Source organism: Simochromis diagramma, unplaced genomic scaffold, assembly GCF_900408965.1.
Source record: "Simochromis diagramma unplaced genomic scaffold, fSimDia1.1 OVJJ01000293.1, whole genome shotgun sequence".
NCBI lineage: Eukaryota > Metazoa > Chordata > Actinopteri > Cichliformes > Cichlidae > Simochromis > Simochromis diagramma.
The window spans coordinates 18,552,460-18,572,299 of NW_024386801.1; the positions used below are offsets into that span (position 1 = coordinate 18,552,460).

At 41.2% G+C, this 19,840-nt stretch overlaps 2 protein-coding genes across 3 annotated transcripts in view; one reads left to right on the forward strand and one right to left on the reverse strand.

The window, feature by feature from the left end:
* The window catches only part of snx33 (sorting nexin 33), a 28,773-nt gene extending 20,298 nt beyond the window's left edge, over positions 1-8,475 (reverse strand). The window contains exons 1-2 of one of the 2 annotated variants that reach the window (XM_040026301.1): positions 6,123-8,475; positions 3,203-3,457 (exon numbers count right to left, since the gene is read on the reverse strand). In XM_040026301.1, coding sequence (XP_039882235.1) covers positions 3,363-3,457; positions 6,123-7,542 — 1,515 coding nt within the window. In that variant the 5' untranslated portion in view covers positions 7,543-8,475 and the 3' untranslated portion in view covers positions 3,203-3,362. Of the gene's footprint in view, positions 1-3,202; positions 3,458-6,122 lie in introns of those variants that run through there. The other variant, XM_040026300.1, reaches the window with a different exon arrangement.
* Positions 8,476-9,197: 722 nt separating this feature from the next.
* snupn (snurportin 1) lies at positions 9,198-19,811 on the forward strand. Its single transcript, XM_040026302.1, has 9 exons — positions 9,198-9,335; positions 10,835-10,999; positions 11,752-11,935; positions 12,324-12,428; positions 16,464-16,560; positions 17,931-18,028; positions 18,209-18,286; positions 18,772-18,852; positions 18,945-19,811. The coding sequence occupies exons 2-9, from the start codon at positions 10,842-10,844 to the stop codon at positions 19,263-19,265; spliced, it is 1,122 nt and encodes a 373-aa protein (XP_039882236.1). The 5' UTR covers positions 9,198-9,335; positions 10,835-10,841; the 3' UTR covers positions 19,266-19,811.
* Positions 19,812-19,840: the final 29 nt, after the last annotated feature.

Genomic DNA, 19,840 nt, shown 5'->3' on the forward strand with positions numbered 1-19,840 from the left:
TAATAGTGAGGCTACCACCAATGTGCGCACTCTGGCTAAGCAACGGGAACTAAATTCACTTAACTAAAATTAAGTGAAGTAGATATGAGGAAGTTTTTCTGCCTGTCAGGTCTAAAGGGTGGAAGTTTGACTAAAAGTTGACTCCGCTTGTGGGGTAAATTATTACTCCAGTGAAGTGGAACTGGTCATAAACAGAGCAATAAGCAAATATTAAAACTTACGACTAAGGAGGGGGGGAAAGTATTGTTACAGTTCCTGTGCAACTTGCCCAGCACCATCAACAGTTTACCAGACTTTAAAATAAATAAATAAATTAAAACAGAAAACACTGCACATATGTTATAGCTCTACAATTCAATCGGCTCTTACCCATGCTTCACAGTGTGACCAGTTGTGTCGTTTTCCATGTGCCACAGCAGGAAAAGTACAGATGCCAATAAAATGGTTGCATCTAGGTGAGCATTTCAGTGTCTTGGTAGAGTGCACGCTGGGACACTGGCCAGTCTTACTGGGATATTCGACTGGTGCAATTTCTAGATCAGTCGTAATTAACATTTACTCTAAATTTATAACTCTAACACTAGTGTCTGCCTGCCAAGTTGAAACTTGATTATGGCACATTTGCAGTAACCTTATGCTGATCAATGTGCCGAAGCAGAAGACTCAGCCTTTGTAGCTACACACTAACACGCCAAGTTTAAACTTGAGAAGCCAGCCTCGCTAGCACACCCTCTTTGGTATTCTGAATTATGGAATATCTTTAAAGCATAATTATCACTTTTTGACAGAGAGGTCTCAAACTTTATTGCCATTACGCTCACGGTTAGCGGTCACGCTATGTACTGTTAAACACTGTGCCAATTTTTTCCATATAAGCTCATTTTACTTGTAACTCGTGCCTTTTTTTTTTTTAGACTAAGGCTACAGAATTTGTGCTTCTCTGAGAGAAGAAAGGAGGCGGCACTGGTAAAAACTGAGGACTCTGAGACATCTGTGATCTCCTTTAGTGTGAAACAACATTGCACTGGGCCAGCACAGACAGGAATGCAGAAGCATGTGGATAAGCTGTGTGTGAAGCCAAGGCGCTAGCCTTTGTCAAGATTTATGAGTGAGCCAACAGCAGCAAAACACCTTTGCTCTCCAGAGTCACTACAGTCAGAAAGGGGAACTATAATCAGCCAAATTAAAACTGCCATAACTTGTCCACTCTATGCTAACGAAATGCAAGGCTAATTGCACAGACTGCTGTTTGTGCACCTGCAGAAAACGCTGCCTTTGGCTTTGGACTTTCACCAACATATGGAATGTTAATCCTCGACAGATTTGTCAGATCATATTAACGCCATACGCGCTCCTGGTCAAGTCTTTGGAAATTAACCAAAGAGCTGTGTGGTTGTCTTATAAGTACTAGAACTAAAAGTTAGATGGCTGTGTGTTATCTGCTCAAATCAACAGGGCATTTGGCACACACATTTCCCCGGAGCTGGAAAGCAAAATATCTTTTTATTCAAAAATGCACATGCAAGAGCCTGCATGTGGTTTTGTTATGCGTTGCCATATGGAGGACAACTAACCTCTTGTCCATATTAAAAGTCTGGCCTGCTAAAGGTGTCCCAGGGTAGCTAGTTCATTCTCAAACTGCATAATGATGTGGTGTGGATCACAGCAGGTTTTATCCAACTACAAGCAGCTGCTAAAGTAGCAAAAAGTCCACTCCTTTAAAAAATAAATAAATAAATAAAAATACAAACTGAACAGCTTAGTTTTACAACTAAACGGTGATCGTGGCCTTACTTTGCTCTACATGTCATTCTCGGGTGATGCAGATCCCGATTTCATGCAGAGCCAACACCCCTGATCTCATCTTACACAACATGTGACCAGATCATCTGGTCCGATACCCTCGCTGTGGAGCGCGTTGGTTTCACTCTATTGTGTTTTCTTTTTATACGTATTCAACCCCTGAAGAGCTGGCTTTTGTGTAAGATCAGTGCAGCGATTGTCGCCAGGTACAGAATCTACAGAACATGATCTCTACCCAAATTCTCACAGACACTGGACAAAAAACTAAATAAATAAATCACACATGTAATATTTAAGACCTGATGAACGTTGAGGGAGCGCAATGACTCCAATCATTCAAAGTGAAGGAGCGAAGTGAATTTCAGAGGCCAGGATGACTAACAAACAAGTGGTTGTAAAAGGCATCCCAACTGTAGCTGGGAGTGCTTAGATCCGCCTCACACAAAACCCTCAGAAGGTCTTTATTGTCCAACAATGCAATGTTATTTACTCTTCACATCAAGACTTTCAATTGTATTCAAATGAGATCAAGGTCTAACTAAGGGATTTGTTTTGGCAGATGTTCAAAGCACAGCGTATGCACCGTTAGGAGATCAAGCATTTGAAACCAGGATAGATTTACCTTCTCTTGTATCTAAGCCAAGGAAACTTCCCAGTCAAAGAGTTCTGATATGGGCAGATGTGGGACAAGGAGAAAAAGATGTAAAGAGAATAGCGAAACATAGTTGAAGCATGTGCGGCAGCTTTGGCTGCAGACTGATTTCAAGGCAGAAACCAAAAGTGAATGTCTGTTCAATTTGGATGAAAACACAAATGGAGCACACCCTCAGATTTTCCTGACACTGCCCAAAACCTCACACAACCTGCGTGGCTCGCTTGCCCACCACCAGTTAAAATTCCTGGAGTTCACATCCTGACATGGATCACAGTTAAAAATCAGCTCCTGTAGACCTCAGCGAAGACAGGCAGGGAATAAAGAAAAAGCCATAAGGGATGAAGGAGGAGTGTACCGGAAAAGGTCGACCTCAGATCTCTGTGTTCCGACTGTTGCCACAGCTGTATCTGGTTCAGCAGAACACAAGTCATATCAAGGGGAGTTATGTGGACCGACAGGGAAGACTCAGCAGAGGGAAAAGGGTCTCTGCCTGAACAAAATACAGTTTCCTACAGTATTTATCACCTCCTGGTTGGGGTGAGAACTATTTGTAGACACTGCTGCCAAATCAAACTTTTTATGTAGATTCCAACATCATGCTTTTATTACATCAGTGTTTCCTCACACGCAGACTTTACTGGGGTGGGCAGCCCAGTTATATCAGCAGCAGCAGCCCAAGGATACAAGGCAAATAATTTTAACATATAATTTTGTTTGTCAGCGACACCTACCCACAATCCATTTGCGAGTCGACAGGCTCCTCGCTTTTATTTTGAAAGGTTAGTCGCTGCTGACCAGCTAGCCCCGGCCTACAGGCAAGCTGGTTGCCAGGTTTCTGTTGTAGTGGTCATGTTATAAATTAGCTTCTTCTACAGAGAGGATCCTATCCCCTGAGTGTGCACACTCAGATGTCTGGTAGTCGAAGGTCTGCTGAAAGCTGGAGAGGAACTTTACCCATTAGGGAACTGGCACATGTGCTGCTACACGAGCTCAGTGATCCTGCAAAAGAGTAGAGGAACTACTGTACTACTTACTACTGCATCTACAGCTGTAGAACAGGATGGTAACACTGGCATTTGTTCCGCAAGAGTCTCACTAAAGAAGCAGCATTATATTGTTTCATTATTGTCATGTAGCGTTTAGTGATATTATTTGCCTTTTCAAAAGGTATTATTTAAAAACTTAGGCAAGCCTTCACCCTGCAGGAGCTGTACATACGTAGATGAACACACATGGGTATGCACGGATGCCACAAACACAAATAAAATCTGAATCTGTTGGAAATAGTGTGGTTTAAATAATCCAGGCTTAATGTTGAGTGCTAAACAAAAACATCTTACCTGAAATGGTCAATCACCCCCATTCAGGTATTACACATGAACTTATAGTATCAAAAGAGCAAATGAACGCCAGGCCTAACAACTTTGATTCTTTGGGGTAAACACAGTTATCTTCTATTTATTCTGTTTACTATAATGTCATATAGTGGAGGTGAATGGATTATAAATTTCAATATCAGAGGCCGACCAATCTCGATACATAACACTGAAACCATCTGCATGACCTGATACTCTGAGGTTGAAAGATTCCCCGTGGTTTTTTTGTTTGTTTGTTTGTTTGTTTTTTGGGGGGGGTCTTTGTGGACTGGCCCTTTAATTTCAATCAGATGGCTCACATTTTCTCTTTTGTTCCTGGGTGGAGTGCTTTCGTGTAACTAGCTGTATTGTAACACAAATGACCTCTGCGATAATACGCACCAGCTGTTTGAAGGGAGATAATAACATTTACCAACAGCGTTCCTCCTTCCTCACTGGCAGCAGCCCCTTCCTTCCTTCTGAACAAACTCCAATCGGTTGATGTGTTGTTTATTTGAGAGCTGACACAGAATGCTGATTTATCTGTGCTCTGCTCGGGCGTAAAACTTTACAAGCTCCAAGTTTACCAGAACTCCATGTAGGATTAAGAAAATTAGGCATCACAAACAGAAAATTGCATATGCAAATAAGGAGCAGCACAGTTACAAAACAATGGTGCGTTTCATGATTTCAGGTCAATAAATGTACTCGTTGCACACTTCTATGCTAATATCCAACTGCATCGTTTTTGAAAACTTGTGCAAAGGGTAATGTGTATTTCACATTTTCAACAGAAGCAATAATATACTAAAAACTATATACTAGTGCATACAGTACTGTGAAAAAATATAGTATGTGCACCAACCATTTTTAAGGAAGGAACACAGAGAAAAAGCAAAGGTATGCCAAATTAGAACTGAACTGAAAGTCCGTGGGAACAGGTTTTATGGAGGGATGAAACCAGATTTGAAATCTCTGATTAAAGAGAGAGAGATAATAGAGAGCCATCTGTAAAACACGGCAGAGGCTCTGTAATGGTTTGTAGCCGTGTTTCAGCCAGTGGTGTTAGGTATCTTGTCAAAACCAAAGGAAATGCAAACACACCAAAGGACCATTAGAGTTTGAGTCGCCATTTAAAAGCATCTAATTAGCAATTAATTCATTTTTCAGCATGTCAACAATCCCAAACACACTAAACACACCTCAGCTATACTGAAGTAGTTTGAGAGCAAAAGGTAGGCAACATGCAAAGAAATGTTTTGAATATGCTTCAAGAAGTCTGGAGAACGATTCTTGAAGACTGGTAAATTACAACGAAGGTTGAGGGTTAGGCGTTCATTTTTGATGGTTAGGGTAGGCTAGGGAAAGTGTTATATCAATTCAATGTCTTAACTAAGAGATAAAAAAAAGCGTGTGTGTGTGTGTGTGTGTGTCAGCACTAATTTGTTAGTTAAAACCTGGAGAACGAACCAAAATACTGTAATACTAGCTTGACAACCTACCATAAACATGCCTCTTATAGTGACTACAAAGACCACTTCTTGTCAATGACAACCAAGTAAACATGGCTGACTGTTGTACCATTAAAGTATTACACTAATCTGTTGTTTTTATTTTTTCACTGATGAAAAAAAAAAAAAAAGCAGTAAATCATCTCAATTAAGAAACTCAAACTAAAGAATATCTGGCATTTTTCCACATAAAATTACTAAAACGATTCTTAGTACTGCATCCGTCAAAAAAGTGAAAAATATAACAGGCTAACACTATGATTTAATCTTGGGCTCAGGTATTGTGTATCTGCGTGTCTGTGTCTATCATGAGGGGAGGGGAGCTATGGAAGGCCTGCCCTCGTCTGCCATCCATAACAAAATAAACTGCACGACTTGAGCAACAAAACATGATTGTGAGCTATCAGCTCACCATGTTCCTATTAGCAGACACTGTTTATTATTCCTAACAGTTAGCAAAATGAAACTCTTTCTTGTTGCAGCTGATGCTGGCTCTCTGATTACTGATGGATAAGTCACAAAATTTAGGTTAACAAAATGACATCTTGAACCAATTAATCCTTTACCCTTCAGCACAGCTTTCTGATGAATTCAAATTGTAAATGACATGTCAGAAAAGCTGATTATGTGGCCCAGTGTGTGGCTTTGTTTGTTTGAACAACCGTATTAATAATTGCATCCAGCATATGGATGCAATTATCGTTACGATTTCTGACTCCTGTGGCATTTGTTTTGCTTTTTTTTCGTGCACAGATTCATCAGAAAATTCTCTGACACGTTTAAATTTCTCAGGCTCACCTTTCTGTAGATGAATGATGTCGGGGAAGTTGGCGAGCAGGCCTTGATAGAGCGACAACTTATCCAGCATGTGGAAGAGGTCATACTTAGGTTGCTCTGCAAACATCTCTCCAATGTTCTCATAGGTGCGGCCAGTATGGGAGATGGCATTGTTGAGTCCATCTGACCTATAGGGAGGGTCCAACGTGAATGCGTGGCTGATAGACTGGAAGGCATTTCCAAGACGCTGGAACTCTTTCCTGAATCCACCCAGGTGTTTGCGCACCAGCTCCGAGGCGACGTGTGTCAGCTGCATAACGCTGTCGTCCATCTTCCTGGCAAAGGCCTTGAAGTTGTCGACTCGTTCCTCGACGTCCTGAAGGTCCTGGTGCTCTTTGGGGATTTGAAGGGTTAGCATGAAATGCGCACCCACCATCTCGTCCTTCTCCGCCCTTCTCTTGCCCAATTTCCACTGCTTGTCATCGGCACACATGAGAAAGTGCTCAAAGCCTTCATATTGGGAAAGGACTGGGTGACTGGTCATGTGGTTCATCCACAGTATCAGTCGCCTCTTGCGCTTCTCAATGAAGTCTTCCTCGAATCGCCCCGTGGCCTGCTTCTCGGGCAGGTGAGGCACAGAGATCACAGTGAACTTGTGAAGCAGGCGGTTGTACAGCCAGTCAAAGTGTTTGTAACGTCTGTAGACGGGACGCCCTGTATGACTTGGTGTCACCCGGTACGAAATGTAGGTCTTGATGCCCTTGAACTTTGTCTGTTTGGTGGGATCCTCAATGGAGCAGGAGAAAGGCTTTGGATTCTCCTTCCACCGGGGCCCTAGGGGACCCATGTCAATGGAGTAAGTCTCAGCTATCTTTGCCATCATTGGGACATCACCCAACACAAATGCCTCTACCCCTGAGCGGACAAAGCTGGAAAATCTGTTCAAGTTCCTGCCCACCATACTGCCCTTCCTAGAACTGGTGATGCTATCTTGTCTGGATGCCGGCTTGGGTCGGTAGTGCACATTGGGATTGTTGGTCATCGGGTTCTCAGGGGCATGTCCATTGGCTCCAGGATTCCTGGTGTGATCAGCATCATCCACAACAGTGGACCTGTCATCCCAGTCATCCCAGTCGTCATAATCGTCATCATCATAATCATTCTGTGGATAATGGAGCGAGGTGTTTGGAGTGGAGAAGTCCTTTCCTAAAGAGCCCGCTGGGCTTATGGAGCAGTCGGTAACATTAGAGTTGGAGCGACTGCGTATAATTTCCACATAAGATGCAGGGAAGATACCCCTCTCTCCTTGGCTGTTCTCCCCCTGAAACCAGCCGTCCACTGAGTTCTCGTCAAAGATAATCAGTTCCTCATTCTCCTGGATGCTAATCTCCCCATTGTTTTCGCTTAAAAAAGTATAGAGGGCTTTGGCTTTCACTGACATCTTTGATTACTCCCGTGGCTGCGAAACCAGAGAATTCTACATGCACATAGTGCTTAGATTATATCGATGCTGCTGTCTCGGTGCATGCCACATTGGAAACATTTGACACTAGCTCACTGTAATATTTAAACTCATATCAAATGGCATCGCAGCTGTTCGATCGTGTGTGCCACAGCACAATATGACCTATGTAAATTTAATGATCTGACACTAGATAAACACAGAGCTTGTCAAAAGTTACATAAAACTATTACTTCTATCTGCCAAAAATAAAAAGTCTGAAACAGGCCTAGGGTAACAATTAGTATACTCAGCCCATTGAGGCTGTTGATCTATTATTGCATTATACTAGCAGGTCTAACAAGAACTTTAACCTACAAAAGATCTGTAACACAATAGGCCTCCCAATACAGAAGGACCCCGTGTCTCCTTTCTCATCACAAACACAACAGGTTCAAAACCAAAAGTGTTTTCACCGAAGAGCTCCTCCAAAAGCGCCGACGGTCGTTTTAAAATCCTCTCAAAGTGGGCTTCAGCCTCGCTGTTAACTTATTGTACAATTGTGTCTCATTACCGAGCTTTAAAACCATCCGTGATGGGACTACTTCCAGGATAAAGTGGCCCGGTGTGAAGGAAAAACAGATGGATGAGTAATGGTATCCCTGTGCATTTTTAAACGCCGCATTCCCTCACACTGAAACTTGCTGCGTGTTCCTTGTAAACAGGTTCCTGCGCATCTTCAGTCGATCCTTTTTGGATTCAGCAAAAGCAACAAAGCAGAAAACGGCCAAAAACAATCCGCGCCCACGAAGTATCAGCACACGCCACGAGCCGCTGCTATTTCTTGGAGTTTATTCCTTTGCGAGCGGCAACAAAGTAACTCTTTCCATGACGTGCGGTCAGACAATTGAAGGCAACTTCGCCTTTTTTTTTCATCAGCTCCTTTATATTGTTTGGAAGAGGCGGAACAGGCTCGATGCCGCCCCCTCCAGGAGGGAAGGAGCATTACATACACTGAAGATTACAACATCCAAGCACAATTTATGTCGTGGGTTACCAGGCATATTATAGTTTTGTATTTTCGAGTTTAGTTTGTTTGTTTTGTTTATTCTTGTATATTTTGTCTTGAATAATGAAAATAAATACCAGGTTTCTGAAAATAATGAAAGAAAAACTATTAACTCAGAAAGCCAACTTAAATTTTAAAAAGTATAAAAAAGAATAATAAATTATACTTTACACTATAGTTAAGCTTAATGTTGGCGATAATTACGATTTAGTGTATTATTGTTATTGCAGTGATGCTTACTACTATTAAATATAGTCTTTATAATTTAGGAAACTTACTTCCTATTGGCTACCACAATAACGCTGATATGATATATATTTCAAAGCTTCAACAAATTCTTAGACATAAGGTGTTAGACTATCCAACCGAGCAACAATGTAGCCGTAATAGTCTCATTTAAGTGCTGCGTTTAAACTGAATTTATATACAGTACATGTTTATGTGGCCTCCTTTATACTTTTTAACTCCTCTACATTTAAACGTTGTTGTTTTTAACCCTACTTTATTTATTTAACACGTTTAGCACCGTCAAATTTGCTAGGATAACTTTGAGAGTGTTTTGTTTTTTGTAATAGTTCCACATAAGTGACCGATATCATTTCTATCGTGTGAAAAAACAAACTCCGGGTTAGGTTGAGCATTTTTGTCGGCCAACTGAAAAACGCCACCCGGCAAAAATGATGACAGCGTGACGTTTCGGCAGCACCCTCCCTGAATGTCCAAGGTATCTGTTTACGCTAGCTTTGTGAAAACTAACATCTCATAAAGTTTACTGCATAGCGTTTGAGTCCAGTATTTGTGTATAGTTTGTACGAAAGTACGTTTTTGTTGCAAAACGCGCTAGGGTCAAAGTTCCTAACTGGTTGCATAGTTAGCAACCACAGCGTGCTAGCAGGTTTAGCGCGATGCAATGCTAGCAGCTAAGCTATGTGACTGGCCAGTTGTAGTAGTCCGTAATAGGAGGCTTTTCTGGCCTTTTTCCGCGAAGTACAATCTAGACAGATGCCCCACTAGACCAGGGCGTTTGGTGCTTGATTATATTGGTATTACCTGTGCAATATTAAGCTTAAAATAAAAAAATCCCGTCAATCAGCACATGTTTGTCCTAGTTTAGTGTGTAAATGATGTACAAGCAAAGTGTACTTGTACCCGCACTTTCTATAGACTGTATTTGATTTAGAGTACGTACAGGATGATCCTAAGCTCTCGGTGATCGTGGGGGGCAAATTGGACTAGATGTTAACATTGCTACTAAAGCTGGTTTATGAAGGTCAAATAATCGGCCATGACATACTTAATTACTGTAGAAATTAGCTGATGAATTATTAAGGATGTACAGATTATGAAGAAGTATTCATAAGTAGTCACGTCATTATTAAGATCATGAATATGTAAAACGATTACCCATGGGCTTTGGAAAAATAAGAGTTTAATTTAGAAACGAAATCCTCAAACTTTAATTATAAATACGTTAAAAATATAGTGTTATGTGTGAAGTCAACTAAATCTGCCACTGTGTGGTGGGGAGTTGGACTGAGATCTGTGGTCTGGTGATATTTTTAAAAAGCAGCTACAAATTCGTCTTTACAAACTTGCTTATGGGTAACTTTATGTTGTTATATTTTTGGCATTTTGTTATGAAGCACTTTTTGATATTTGCCTTGAAAGGTGCTATAGAAAAATGTTTTAATTTACTTTAACTTTACTTTTATGTTGAGGCCAAATAACGTGCCAAATGCAAAACAACCGTGACCATAAATCGAAAGTGGGACACTAGTCATATTATTTCATATAGTTTTAATAAGTTGCTACAATCCAACATTGTAATTTAAATGAACATTCAGAGATAGGTAGATGTGTCCCTATTTCAAGGGAAATCGAGACATCGAAACTCTTTCCGCTCTTTATCACACTATCTTTGAACACATGCTGATAGGCCTGAATCATTCAATATGGCTTAAATTTAAATGCGCAACCAAACTGTCAGAAGATATCTGCAGTAAATTAAAAGCACATAAACACTGGTGCATCTCAACAAACACTGAGCATTAGAATATAATGACTACGTTGAAGTACATATTGTTAATCTTTCAAACTAACCTGTACAAGAGCTCTAGCACACAAAAACAGATAAACCACTGGGTTGCCTGTAGTCTTACTTCTCAGACCTAATAACCACTCTTCCTTGTAATATAAAATAAGTACTGGGGTGTTGATTTTCAGTGCCCTCATGGATGACCTGACCCAAGCCCTCTCGGCCAGCTTTGCTGTGTCCAAGGAGCCCAACAGTACAGCCTGCCCCCACCCTCGGCTGGCCCAGTACAAAAGCAAGTACAGTGTGCTGGAGCAGAGTGAGCGACGGCAGCGTTTTCTTGATTGGCAAAAAAGGTAATCATCCAGCTCATTATTTAACATCTACATAGTCTTACCTGACAGTTTATTAGGTACATATTTCCTGGACCCTCTTTAATATTCCGAACTGGTTTAATTCCTCATGGCACAGATTCAACACGGTACTGCAAACAGTCCTCAGAGATTTTGCTCCACACTAACATGATTGTGTCACACAGTTGCTCCAGATGTGTCTGCTTTGTCCAGGAGACAAATCCTCTTCACCACTGTGAAGGTCATTTGAGTACAGTGAACTCGTCATGCTCAAGAAACCAGTTTGAGATGATTCTTTATGACATGATGTGTTACCTTGCACTGTGTCATCAGAAAATGAGTAAACTGTGGCCATAAAGGGATGAACATATTCATCAAGAACACTCAGGCAAGCTGTGGCGTTTTACATGCATCAGTTGGCACTAAGGGGGAAGGAGCGTGTCAACAAATATCCCCCATACCATCACAGCCCCAACTCAACTCAGATTTATTTATAAAGCTTGTTTTGGTAAATGTGAAGTGTGGGACACTTCGAAGCATCTGATCAGCTCACCAGAGGGACCTGGAAGCTGAATAGGGTTGTAAGAGGTCAGAGATGTAGGAAAGAGCCAAACCATGAACGGCTTTTCTTGAACTCCATTCACATCCTCACTGGCAACCAGTGGAGATAAGCTTAAACAGGTGTAAAACACTATATGTTTACACTGCGCCATGCAAAAGCATCTCAGTGACTCTTTTTCCATTTCTTATTTTAGTAAAAGGTTAAACTATGTCAACCATGCACGGCGTCTGGCTGATGGGGATTGGACGGGGGCAGACAGTGATGGGGAGGAAGATATGGAGAAACAGGAGGAGGGAGAACGAGCACAAGATGGCAACACAGAAGAGGAGGAGATGGAGATCGAGAGGAGGAAGCTGCCAAAACATTATGCAAACCAGGTCAGTGTTTGATGCATGGACATTGCTGTGTGAAGTTTTGTTGTATTCCTGTCTTTTCCAGCAGAGGGCGCTTGAGTCCTAAAGTTACAACTCTGGTCTGGAGAATAGAGCAGGTAGATCCCAACAAACAAAGCATGGAACAAAGAGTTTGTTTGTGTGGGGAAGTTTTTGTTTCTGAGTCTGAAAGAAAAGTGTCTTTTTTGGTGTACTAACTTCTGAATACTAAAGATAGCTAAAATGTGGCATGACAGTCTGTTATAAAGTGGGGCTCCTGGTCACCAAACATGAAACTCTGTAATAACTCACACTGTTGTGTTCATTGTCATTGTCATTCTTGTAGGCTTAAATAAAGTTTTGATGAAGGTGACATGTCCCTTTTCCTCCTCAGCTCATGCTATCAGAGTGGCTAGTGGATATACCATCAGAGCTGGACACTGATTGGCTGATGGTGGTCTCTCCTGTGGGCAAAAGATCTCTGATTGTTGCCTCTAAGGTAGGAGCCGTTCCTCTTTTCTTTGCCTCCATGTTGATGCCTGTTTCTGAATTTCAGAATCTAGCGAGTAACTTTAAAGTCATCTCTTCAAACATTCCTTTTTTGTAGTCACTATTCACAGCGATGACTGAAACAGAAGGCTTACTGATTTCTGAATTTTTGAATCATCAGATTGTCATCTTCCAGTCCTGATCAAAAGTCGTATCAGTCTTTGAAAAACAGCAGTCAGTATTTCCTGCAGTTTGAGTGCAGTGCTAAAGTGAGTGTGTTTGGAGAGGATTGTTGTACTTTGCATCTGTTGCTTTTTATTTCAACGCTGCCTTCGTGGTATTGCAGAGGACGATGTGGATTGTGTCTGTGTTTGAAATGAGCCACCTTGTCAGAGCTACGCTGCCCAATATCTTAATAATGTGGGCAAACAGTTTGAGAGAATTTTCCTCGAGCTGCGATAAAGAGTCACAGTCAATAGATTAGAATCAGTAGATTAAATTAGAAAGATGACTGTGTGCTCCAGAAATGATTAAAAAAGCAACACGGAGGTTTTTAATATGTGTCATGCTTATACCACTTTTCTCCATTTAGAAAGTGAAAAAATAAAGCGAAGAATTTGGTTTAAAAGCTAAAAAAAAAATACCTACAAAATAATCAGAAGGGATCTTCTTGAGCGTTTTTTGGTGGTTTTCCTCTTTAAACTTGTGGCAGCGTGCTGATTTTGAGCTCAAGTAGGTCATCGGCACAGGTCATCCATCCATCATCACCAAATTTGCAAGTTGAGCTGACTGTGTTGTGTTTGCATTGCCATTCATTTAACTTGCCAACTAGGGATGGGAATCAAGAACCAATTCTTGTAGAACCCTTTCCCAGTAGTCCAATTCCTTGGAATTGTTTGTCTGCATATCGATCCTGCTTATCAGTTCTTGCACTCACAGCTGATTTCAGTTCATGTGTCAGAGGGAAATAGCAACGCAGTCCATGGCATGGATATAGACATATTATTTTTATTGCACAAAAGGACAAGATAAAGGTGCAAACTGCACCAAGGATAGAAACAACTGCATTATGTTGCTTACACAACTTCGGTTCTTTGCAAGCATCTGCACAGACAGCATGCTAACGCTAAGCTAGCCAAGAACCCAGAGTGAAAGCTGAGCGAATGCCGACCCCAGCAGCCAGACCCTGAACTTCAACAGGTAACGAGCAGATGAGCAGTCAGGCTGCAGCCTCTCTTGCTACCTGTTCCCATTTCTAAAGCAAAGTCACTGTAGCGATGTCTTTTTTCTTCATCTTCGCTCTGTGTGGTCAGCTTTGTATTGTACTAAGAGAAAGATCTTAGAGATGTGTCCTCATTAGGGATTTGTGTTGGTGTGTGTGTGGTTGTAGCCTCAGGTTTATATTGTTAAATAATGATCATGAAACAGTGTTTCAGCTATTTTACAGAGTAGCATGAAAGTAATGCAACCTGCAGTATAATAAATTAGTTTTTCCTGGGAGTAGTTAAATAATGTACTGGACTACTTTTAAGAAAGGCGTTCTGTGTTATATGTTTAATGATGACTTTTTTGAGCAATGACTCCAACACTGATCACACCAAAGAGGGGAAATATCTTTAACAAACATGCACAAACATTTGACCCACAGCATGCAATTAATTTGCATGAATGTAATTTCTTTATGCTGCTCACCGATGGTGGGGACTGCCAAAACCGAGCCAATGAGAAGCGATAAGAGAATTGGAATCACTGAGTTCTTATCAAGTCCAATCCTTATTGCCAATAACAAAAAAGCAGGGCGAGTTTGAAAGCGGGAGCTTCAGAGGTGCAGAGGAGATAAAATACCTGATATTCATTATTAATATCCAAAGTTTTCCTTTCTGTCCCTTCTTTCTTCCCTTGTGTTCTTTTGCTGCTGTGCATATAATCCTGGCTGTACCAAGGCTGTAAAAAATTGGAGAAGGAGAGCAGAAGTCATAAACAATATTAGTGTGGTATATATTGAGATCACCAATATACATTAAAACTATTGCTCAATAAGTTTAGAAAACTTGGCAACTGAACTTTAAAATGTGCCTTTTTAACCCTAAAAAGGAGCAGTGAGAAGTGCAGGTTGCAGGTTCACCTGTGGATGCCTTTTTGCACCTCTTTCTTCCTTTAGATAAGTCTTGTTGACGACCAGCATGATTTAGTCAGAGCTCAAATAAATAGTGAGTTTGAGCTTTAAAGAGGGAGCAGGAGTGCACTGCTGTACCAACTAAGGATTTTAAAACAAAAGAAAAAAATCAGGAGCGTGATTACAGCACACTAAGTGTTTCATCTTTATTATTTTGTTTTGCAAAGATCATCTGAAATAAGATGCAGTTCATTAACCAGCAGTGAGGAAAAGTATGTCGAATAGAAGGTGTTCCGAGAATGAACCGTGCTGTGACAGAACTCCAAATTGACGAGTAAAATTGGAGTCGAGTTGCGTGGAGGCAGGGGGAGCGGTGATCCTCAGGACGACTTCTGTTGATTCATGAGAAACGAGAAAGTCAAAAACCCAACCGCAGACAAACCCTTTAAGATCTTATATCCTCTGTAGAAATTTCAATATCGTCACCAAGACATCAATTTAGGGAAGTGAAAGCAGCTATCGTTGCCTCTTGTGAAAAAGTGCACTTGAGGTTTTTTTTTTTTTTCCTCAGCTGTTTATGTGATTTAGCCTTAAATATGCAATTTACCTGATGATGTTGATGTTCATGAGTAATGGCAAGGCTGTCAAATGCTTGGATGAGATTCCTTGAAATTGTAGTCATGTCAAGGAAACTGAACTGCACCCATTTTCCCTCTTACTGCACCCAGAAGCTGGTGTTGTACTAGTGTTACTGAAACCACACACCCTCTGATGCAACCATGGAGGAAAATCATAATGACTGTGCATCTACAGTCATCTGGTTCCTTGTTCATTATATCACGGCTCGAGCTCGCTGTCAATGAATTCCCTGAATCAGCACCAAAAACAAACAAAAAAAAGGTTACGAGATTAAGATGAAGATGTTTTCCATGTCCCGAGGAAGGGTGAATGAGACTAAGTATTCACGCTTGATTAAGACTGTGGTCCTCATACTGTTGGTGAAACTGTGCTGTGAAAACTGAGCTCCTTCTCTATATGATTACCTCTCTGTGCGTTAAATGACTGATTACAACTACATTACAATTTAAAAACTGACAACATGAGTCATAAAAGTTCTTGCTCCACTTATGTGAAGAGCTTTGCCTCATTTATTGCACAGAGGCGAGCAGTTAATTTGATCATAGGCATTTTGCAAGGAAATGCAATATTGTGACACATTTAGTGATGATACACTCGCTGCTTTTTTACGTCACCTTGCTACTTCCGCCAGACCTGCCTTTACGCTGTAGTTATAAAGGGTCAACTGTGGTGTCTCAAACAATGCTCAGATGCCACAAATATCCCCCACACTATTACACCACCATCAGCAGCCTGAGCCCTTGATACAAGACAGGATGGATCTGTGCTTTCGTGCTTACACCATCGACTGAATGTGACAGCACAAATTGAGATTCATCACACTTCTTCTGCTGCTGTAGCCCTTCTGCTTCAAGGCTCAGCGTCATGCTGACCGGTAGAGATGCTCTTCTGCATATTTTGGTTGTAGCGAGTCATAATTTGAGCTATTGTTCCCTTCCAGTCAGATTGAAGCAGTGTAGCTGTGCTCAGTGTAAACCTAATAAAGTGGCCAGTGAATGTAAATTATCTCCTATGATTAGATTTCAATGAGCCGACCTTACATGCGGAGCTCTAAATGCACTGCACTTGTCTGATAGCTGCCTTTGATGTATGGAGAAAATAAGGACAACCATGAGGGGAAAATACATTCTAGTTATTTTTCTCCCTTTTAACAGTTGAACATAAACATTGTTAAAGCCGTTTCTAACTCCTGCTCTTTAATGCTCACATTGACAGAATTGTGGAGACATGTAAATGAAATGATAACACTGGTTTCTTCCCTCCTGTATTGTTTCTGGTTTTCTTCTAAAGGGTTCCACTGCAGCGTACACCAAAAGTGGCTATTGTGTGAACCGTTTCCCCTCCCTGCTGCCTGGTGGGAACAGACACAACTCTGCTATGGGAAAAGGTAGGTGGGCCCGACTGTGTATTTGGATCTCTATAATGGGCCACTTAGGCATTTTAACAACACGAGGAAGTGATCCGCAAACAGCGGGTTCTCCCATTCACCTGTGAGTTTATTTCATTTCAGCCACATCGAAACAGCTTCCAGGCGCTTTTTATATGTGATAATCACAAAGCTTTTTCACATCCTTTTCAACTCCACCTATATTAGTGGGACAATCGGTACAGCTCACTACATGGGATTAGGCAAGTAGTTGACAGGCTGGAGTTTTGTGTATGAAGTACAAGTGCAGATGATTTCCATTTGATTAGACGATGTTATCATTTAAGAAAAGAAAACTATGGAATGTGAGTTTCAGATATTTCCGTTAGTTTAGGCAGCACTGCATTTCTTGTGAAGAGATTTTTACTCAGATTAAAACTACCAAAGCGGAAATTACTGAGAAAACCTGATTTCAAGTGGGCATTTACAGAAAAGAGACAAGTTTAAAAACCTGACAAAGCAGTAACAAAGAGCCAGAGCAAACAGTTCAAAGGAGAAAACCACTGCTGACCAAAACATCTTTGTGATTCCCCCAAGACCTTTGGGAAAACATTCAGTGGGCTGACAGAATGAAAGTTGAACTTTTTTGAAGGTTTGAGTCCTGTTACATCTGGTGTAAAACTAACACTGGATTTCATAAAGAGAACATCAGACCAACACTCAAACATGGTGGTGGTAGTGTGATCTTCTGGGGCTGCTTTGCTGCTTCAGGACCTGAACAACTTGCTGTAGTTAGTGGAGTCTAAAAAATCGTTGGATTATGCAGCTGTACAATGATCCATACACCAGCAAATCCACCTCTGACTGGCTGAATAACAAACTGAATGAAAGTTTTGGAGTGGCCTAGTCAAAGTCTGGAATGGATTTGGCATGACTTTACAGACCATTCATGCTTATAAACCCCCAGTGTGACTGAATGAAAACAATTTTGAAGAGTGAGACAAAATTATTATTATGAGTTATTGCAAACAGTTGGCTGCAGTTGTTGCACAAGCTGTTAGGATTAGGAGGTAATTACTGGGTCACAGATGGTCAGGTAGGTTGGATAACTTAAATTCCTTAATAAATGAAATCATTATTTAAAAGCTGCATTTTGTATTTATTCAGGTTATCTTTATCTGATATTATATTTTGTTTGATGATCTGAAGCATGTAAGTCTGTCAAATATGCAAAATAATCAACAAGAAATCAAGAAAAGAGTAACTACTTTTTCACAGCAGTGAATATCTGGTCCTTTGTAATATGAAGTTATACCTTATTTGATTTTATTCATTGAGAATGAAGTTGTAATAAGAGTTTAAAGCTTCTTTTTTTAATGTGCTGCATGCAGACTACACAATCTTGGACTGCATTTACAGCGAGGTGGACAGAACTTACTACATTCTGGACGTCATGTGCTGGAGAGGCCACCCAGTCTACGACTGCCCAGTAAGATTGTCTTCTAATCTTGCAGCAATCCAGGAATGCTTGTCTAATTGCATAAGTAGCAGAGTCTGGGACACAGATGTGCCTTATGTTGGGGGGGTTGTGTTGCCATGTTGTCCAGTTCATTGGCTCAGAAGGTGAAAAGCAGTTTTTTGTTTTCACTGCTTGGTTTCTCGTCAACAGACCGAGTTCCGTTTCTTTTGGCTCCAGTCCAAAGTCCAGGAGACCGACAGCCTATCAGAGATCACCAAACGCAACCCTGTGTGTACCAGCAACACAAATCAAAGCCTTTTTCCTTGTGCCTCCATTTTTTTAAAGTCCAAGTTTATTGTTTGTTAATTGGGACACTGCAACGTGTTTACACAGTCACACATTGTCTGCATTGTGTTTGTTGTGCCTTGCTGATTATTTCCACATATGGTTTTAATAAAATCCCAAACTTAAACGTGGAACTCCTCAGGCCAAGGAGAAAAAAGAAAATCAGTCCCCCAATTTTTTGTATTAAATGCGCCCTAAAGTGACACATCTTTAAGGTTATGGATGTTTGTGGAGGCCTGAGAGAGCTTGAGTTCAAGGTCCATCTATTCATTCTTAAGTGTTTGTGTGGAACTGCCAAATCTGCTAAGTCAGGTTCAGTGCTTACTGAGTAGATTCGTCACTGGAAGGCAAATTCTCACATGTGACAAGAGGGCAAATTGTGTTGTGAGCTAGCAGTGTGGTTCTCTGATTTTTGTTTGGTCCCACAGTTCCGGTTTATGGGGCTCCAGAGCACAGACTGCACAGCAGAATCAATAAAGGCAGCCCTGGCAGCAGAGTACAGCTTCAGTGTAAGAGCAGACTGTGAATTATTTATCTCCAGTTATTCTTTAAATGCAAACAGTGTTTCATGTTTGCCTTAATTCTGGTTTTCCGGTTGCAGGTGGATGGTCTCCTCTTCTACCATCGGCAGACCCACTACACCCCTGGCAGCACCCCTCTGGTCGGCTGGCTTCGCCCTTACATGGTCACTGACATCCTGGGTATAGAAGTTCCTGCAGGACCTCTCACCAAGAAGCCGGAATATGCCAGCCATCAGCTACAGCAGATCCTGGAACATAAGAAAACATCAAGTGAAGTCCGCCCGGCCAACAGAAGCGGAGGTTATGAGTTGGAGTACCTGTCCACTCCAAACCAGGGCAGTGAGGACACTCTGAACTCTTTCAAACAGACGCCAATACGAGAAGCATATATGGAGATCTGAGTGGGAGGCTTAACGAGATGCAAATTCTAAATGGTGGTGAAAGCCCATATATGGTTCTTTAGAATTTCTTCTGAATGGTTCTGCAGATCTGACCAATTGCAAAGCTTGAAAAGACTTTCCTCACACAGTATTTCACCACATGCATATTCCTAACATCATACGTCTGCAGCTGCAGTTAGAATAGAATGAGAAACGTGTTGGCATAAATGGCCAAAGTGCAGCACAGTGAAGGTTGTGATCTACCCTTTTTTTCACTTGAGCAGGGTCTTGCAAAAGAAGCATCTCATCATTACTGTTGTCAGTTTATGCAGGTTTATTGCAGAAATTTTTTGGAGCAGTTCGCTCATTAGCTGAGCAAACGCTACAGAGTCTGCAGAATGAACACTCAGCAATTTGGAAGGCGCGGTAATGCTGACTGGTCACATCCTGTTAGTTAGTGCTTATCAGCAACAGGGACATGGGTTTTTACGATGTAATGTTGAATTTGAAATTGCTTAGGAAATGTTTTAAACTGTGTGTATTCTAAATAAATGTTTTTTTATCGGCCTTTGCTTTGCTATTCACTTTGTTACCAC

Coding starts and splice junctions, on each gene's coding strand:
- snupn (XM_040026302.1), top strand. CDS start 10,842: ATGGATGACCTGACCCAAGCCCTCTCGGCCAGCTTTGCTGTGTCCAAG. Junction 18,287..18,771: donor AGATCACCAAACGCAACCCT/GTGTGTACCAGC, acceptor TTGGTCCCACAG/TTCCGGTTTATGGGGCTCCA. Junction 18,853..18,944: donor CAGCAGAGTACAGCTTCAGT/GTAAGAGCAGAC, acceptor TTCCGGTTGCAG/GTGGATGGTCTCCTCTTCTA.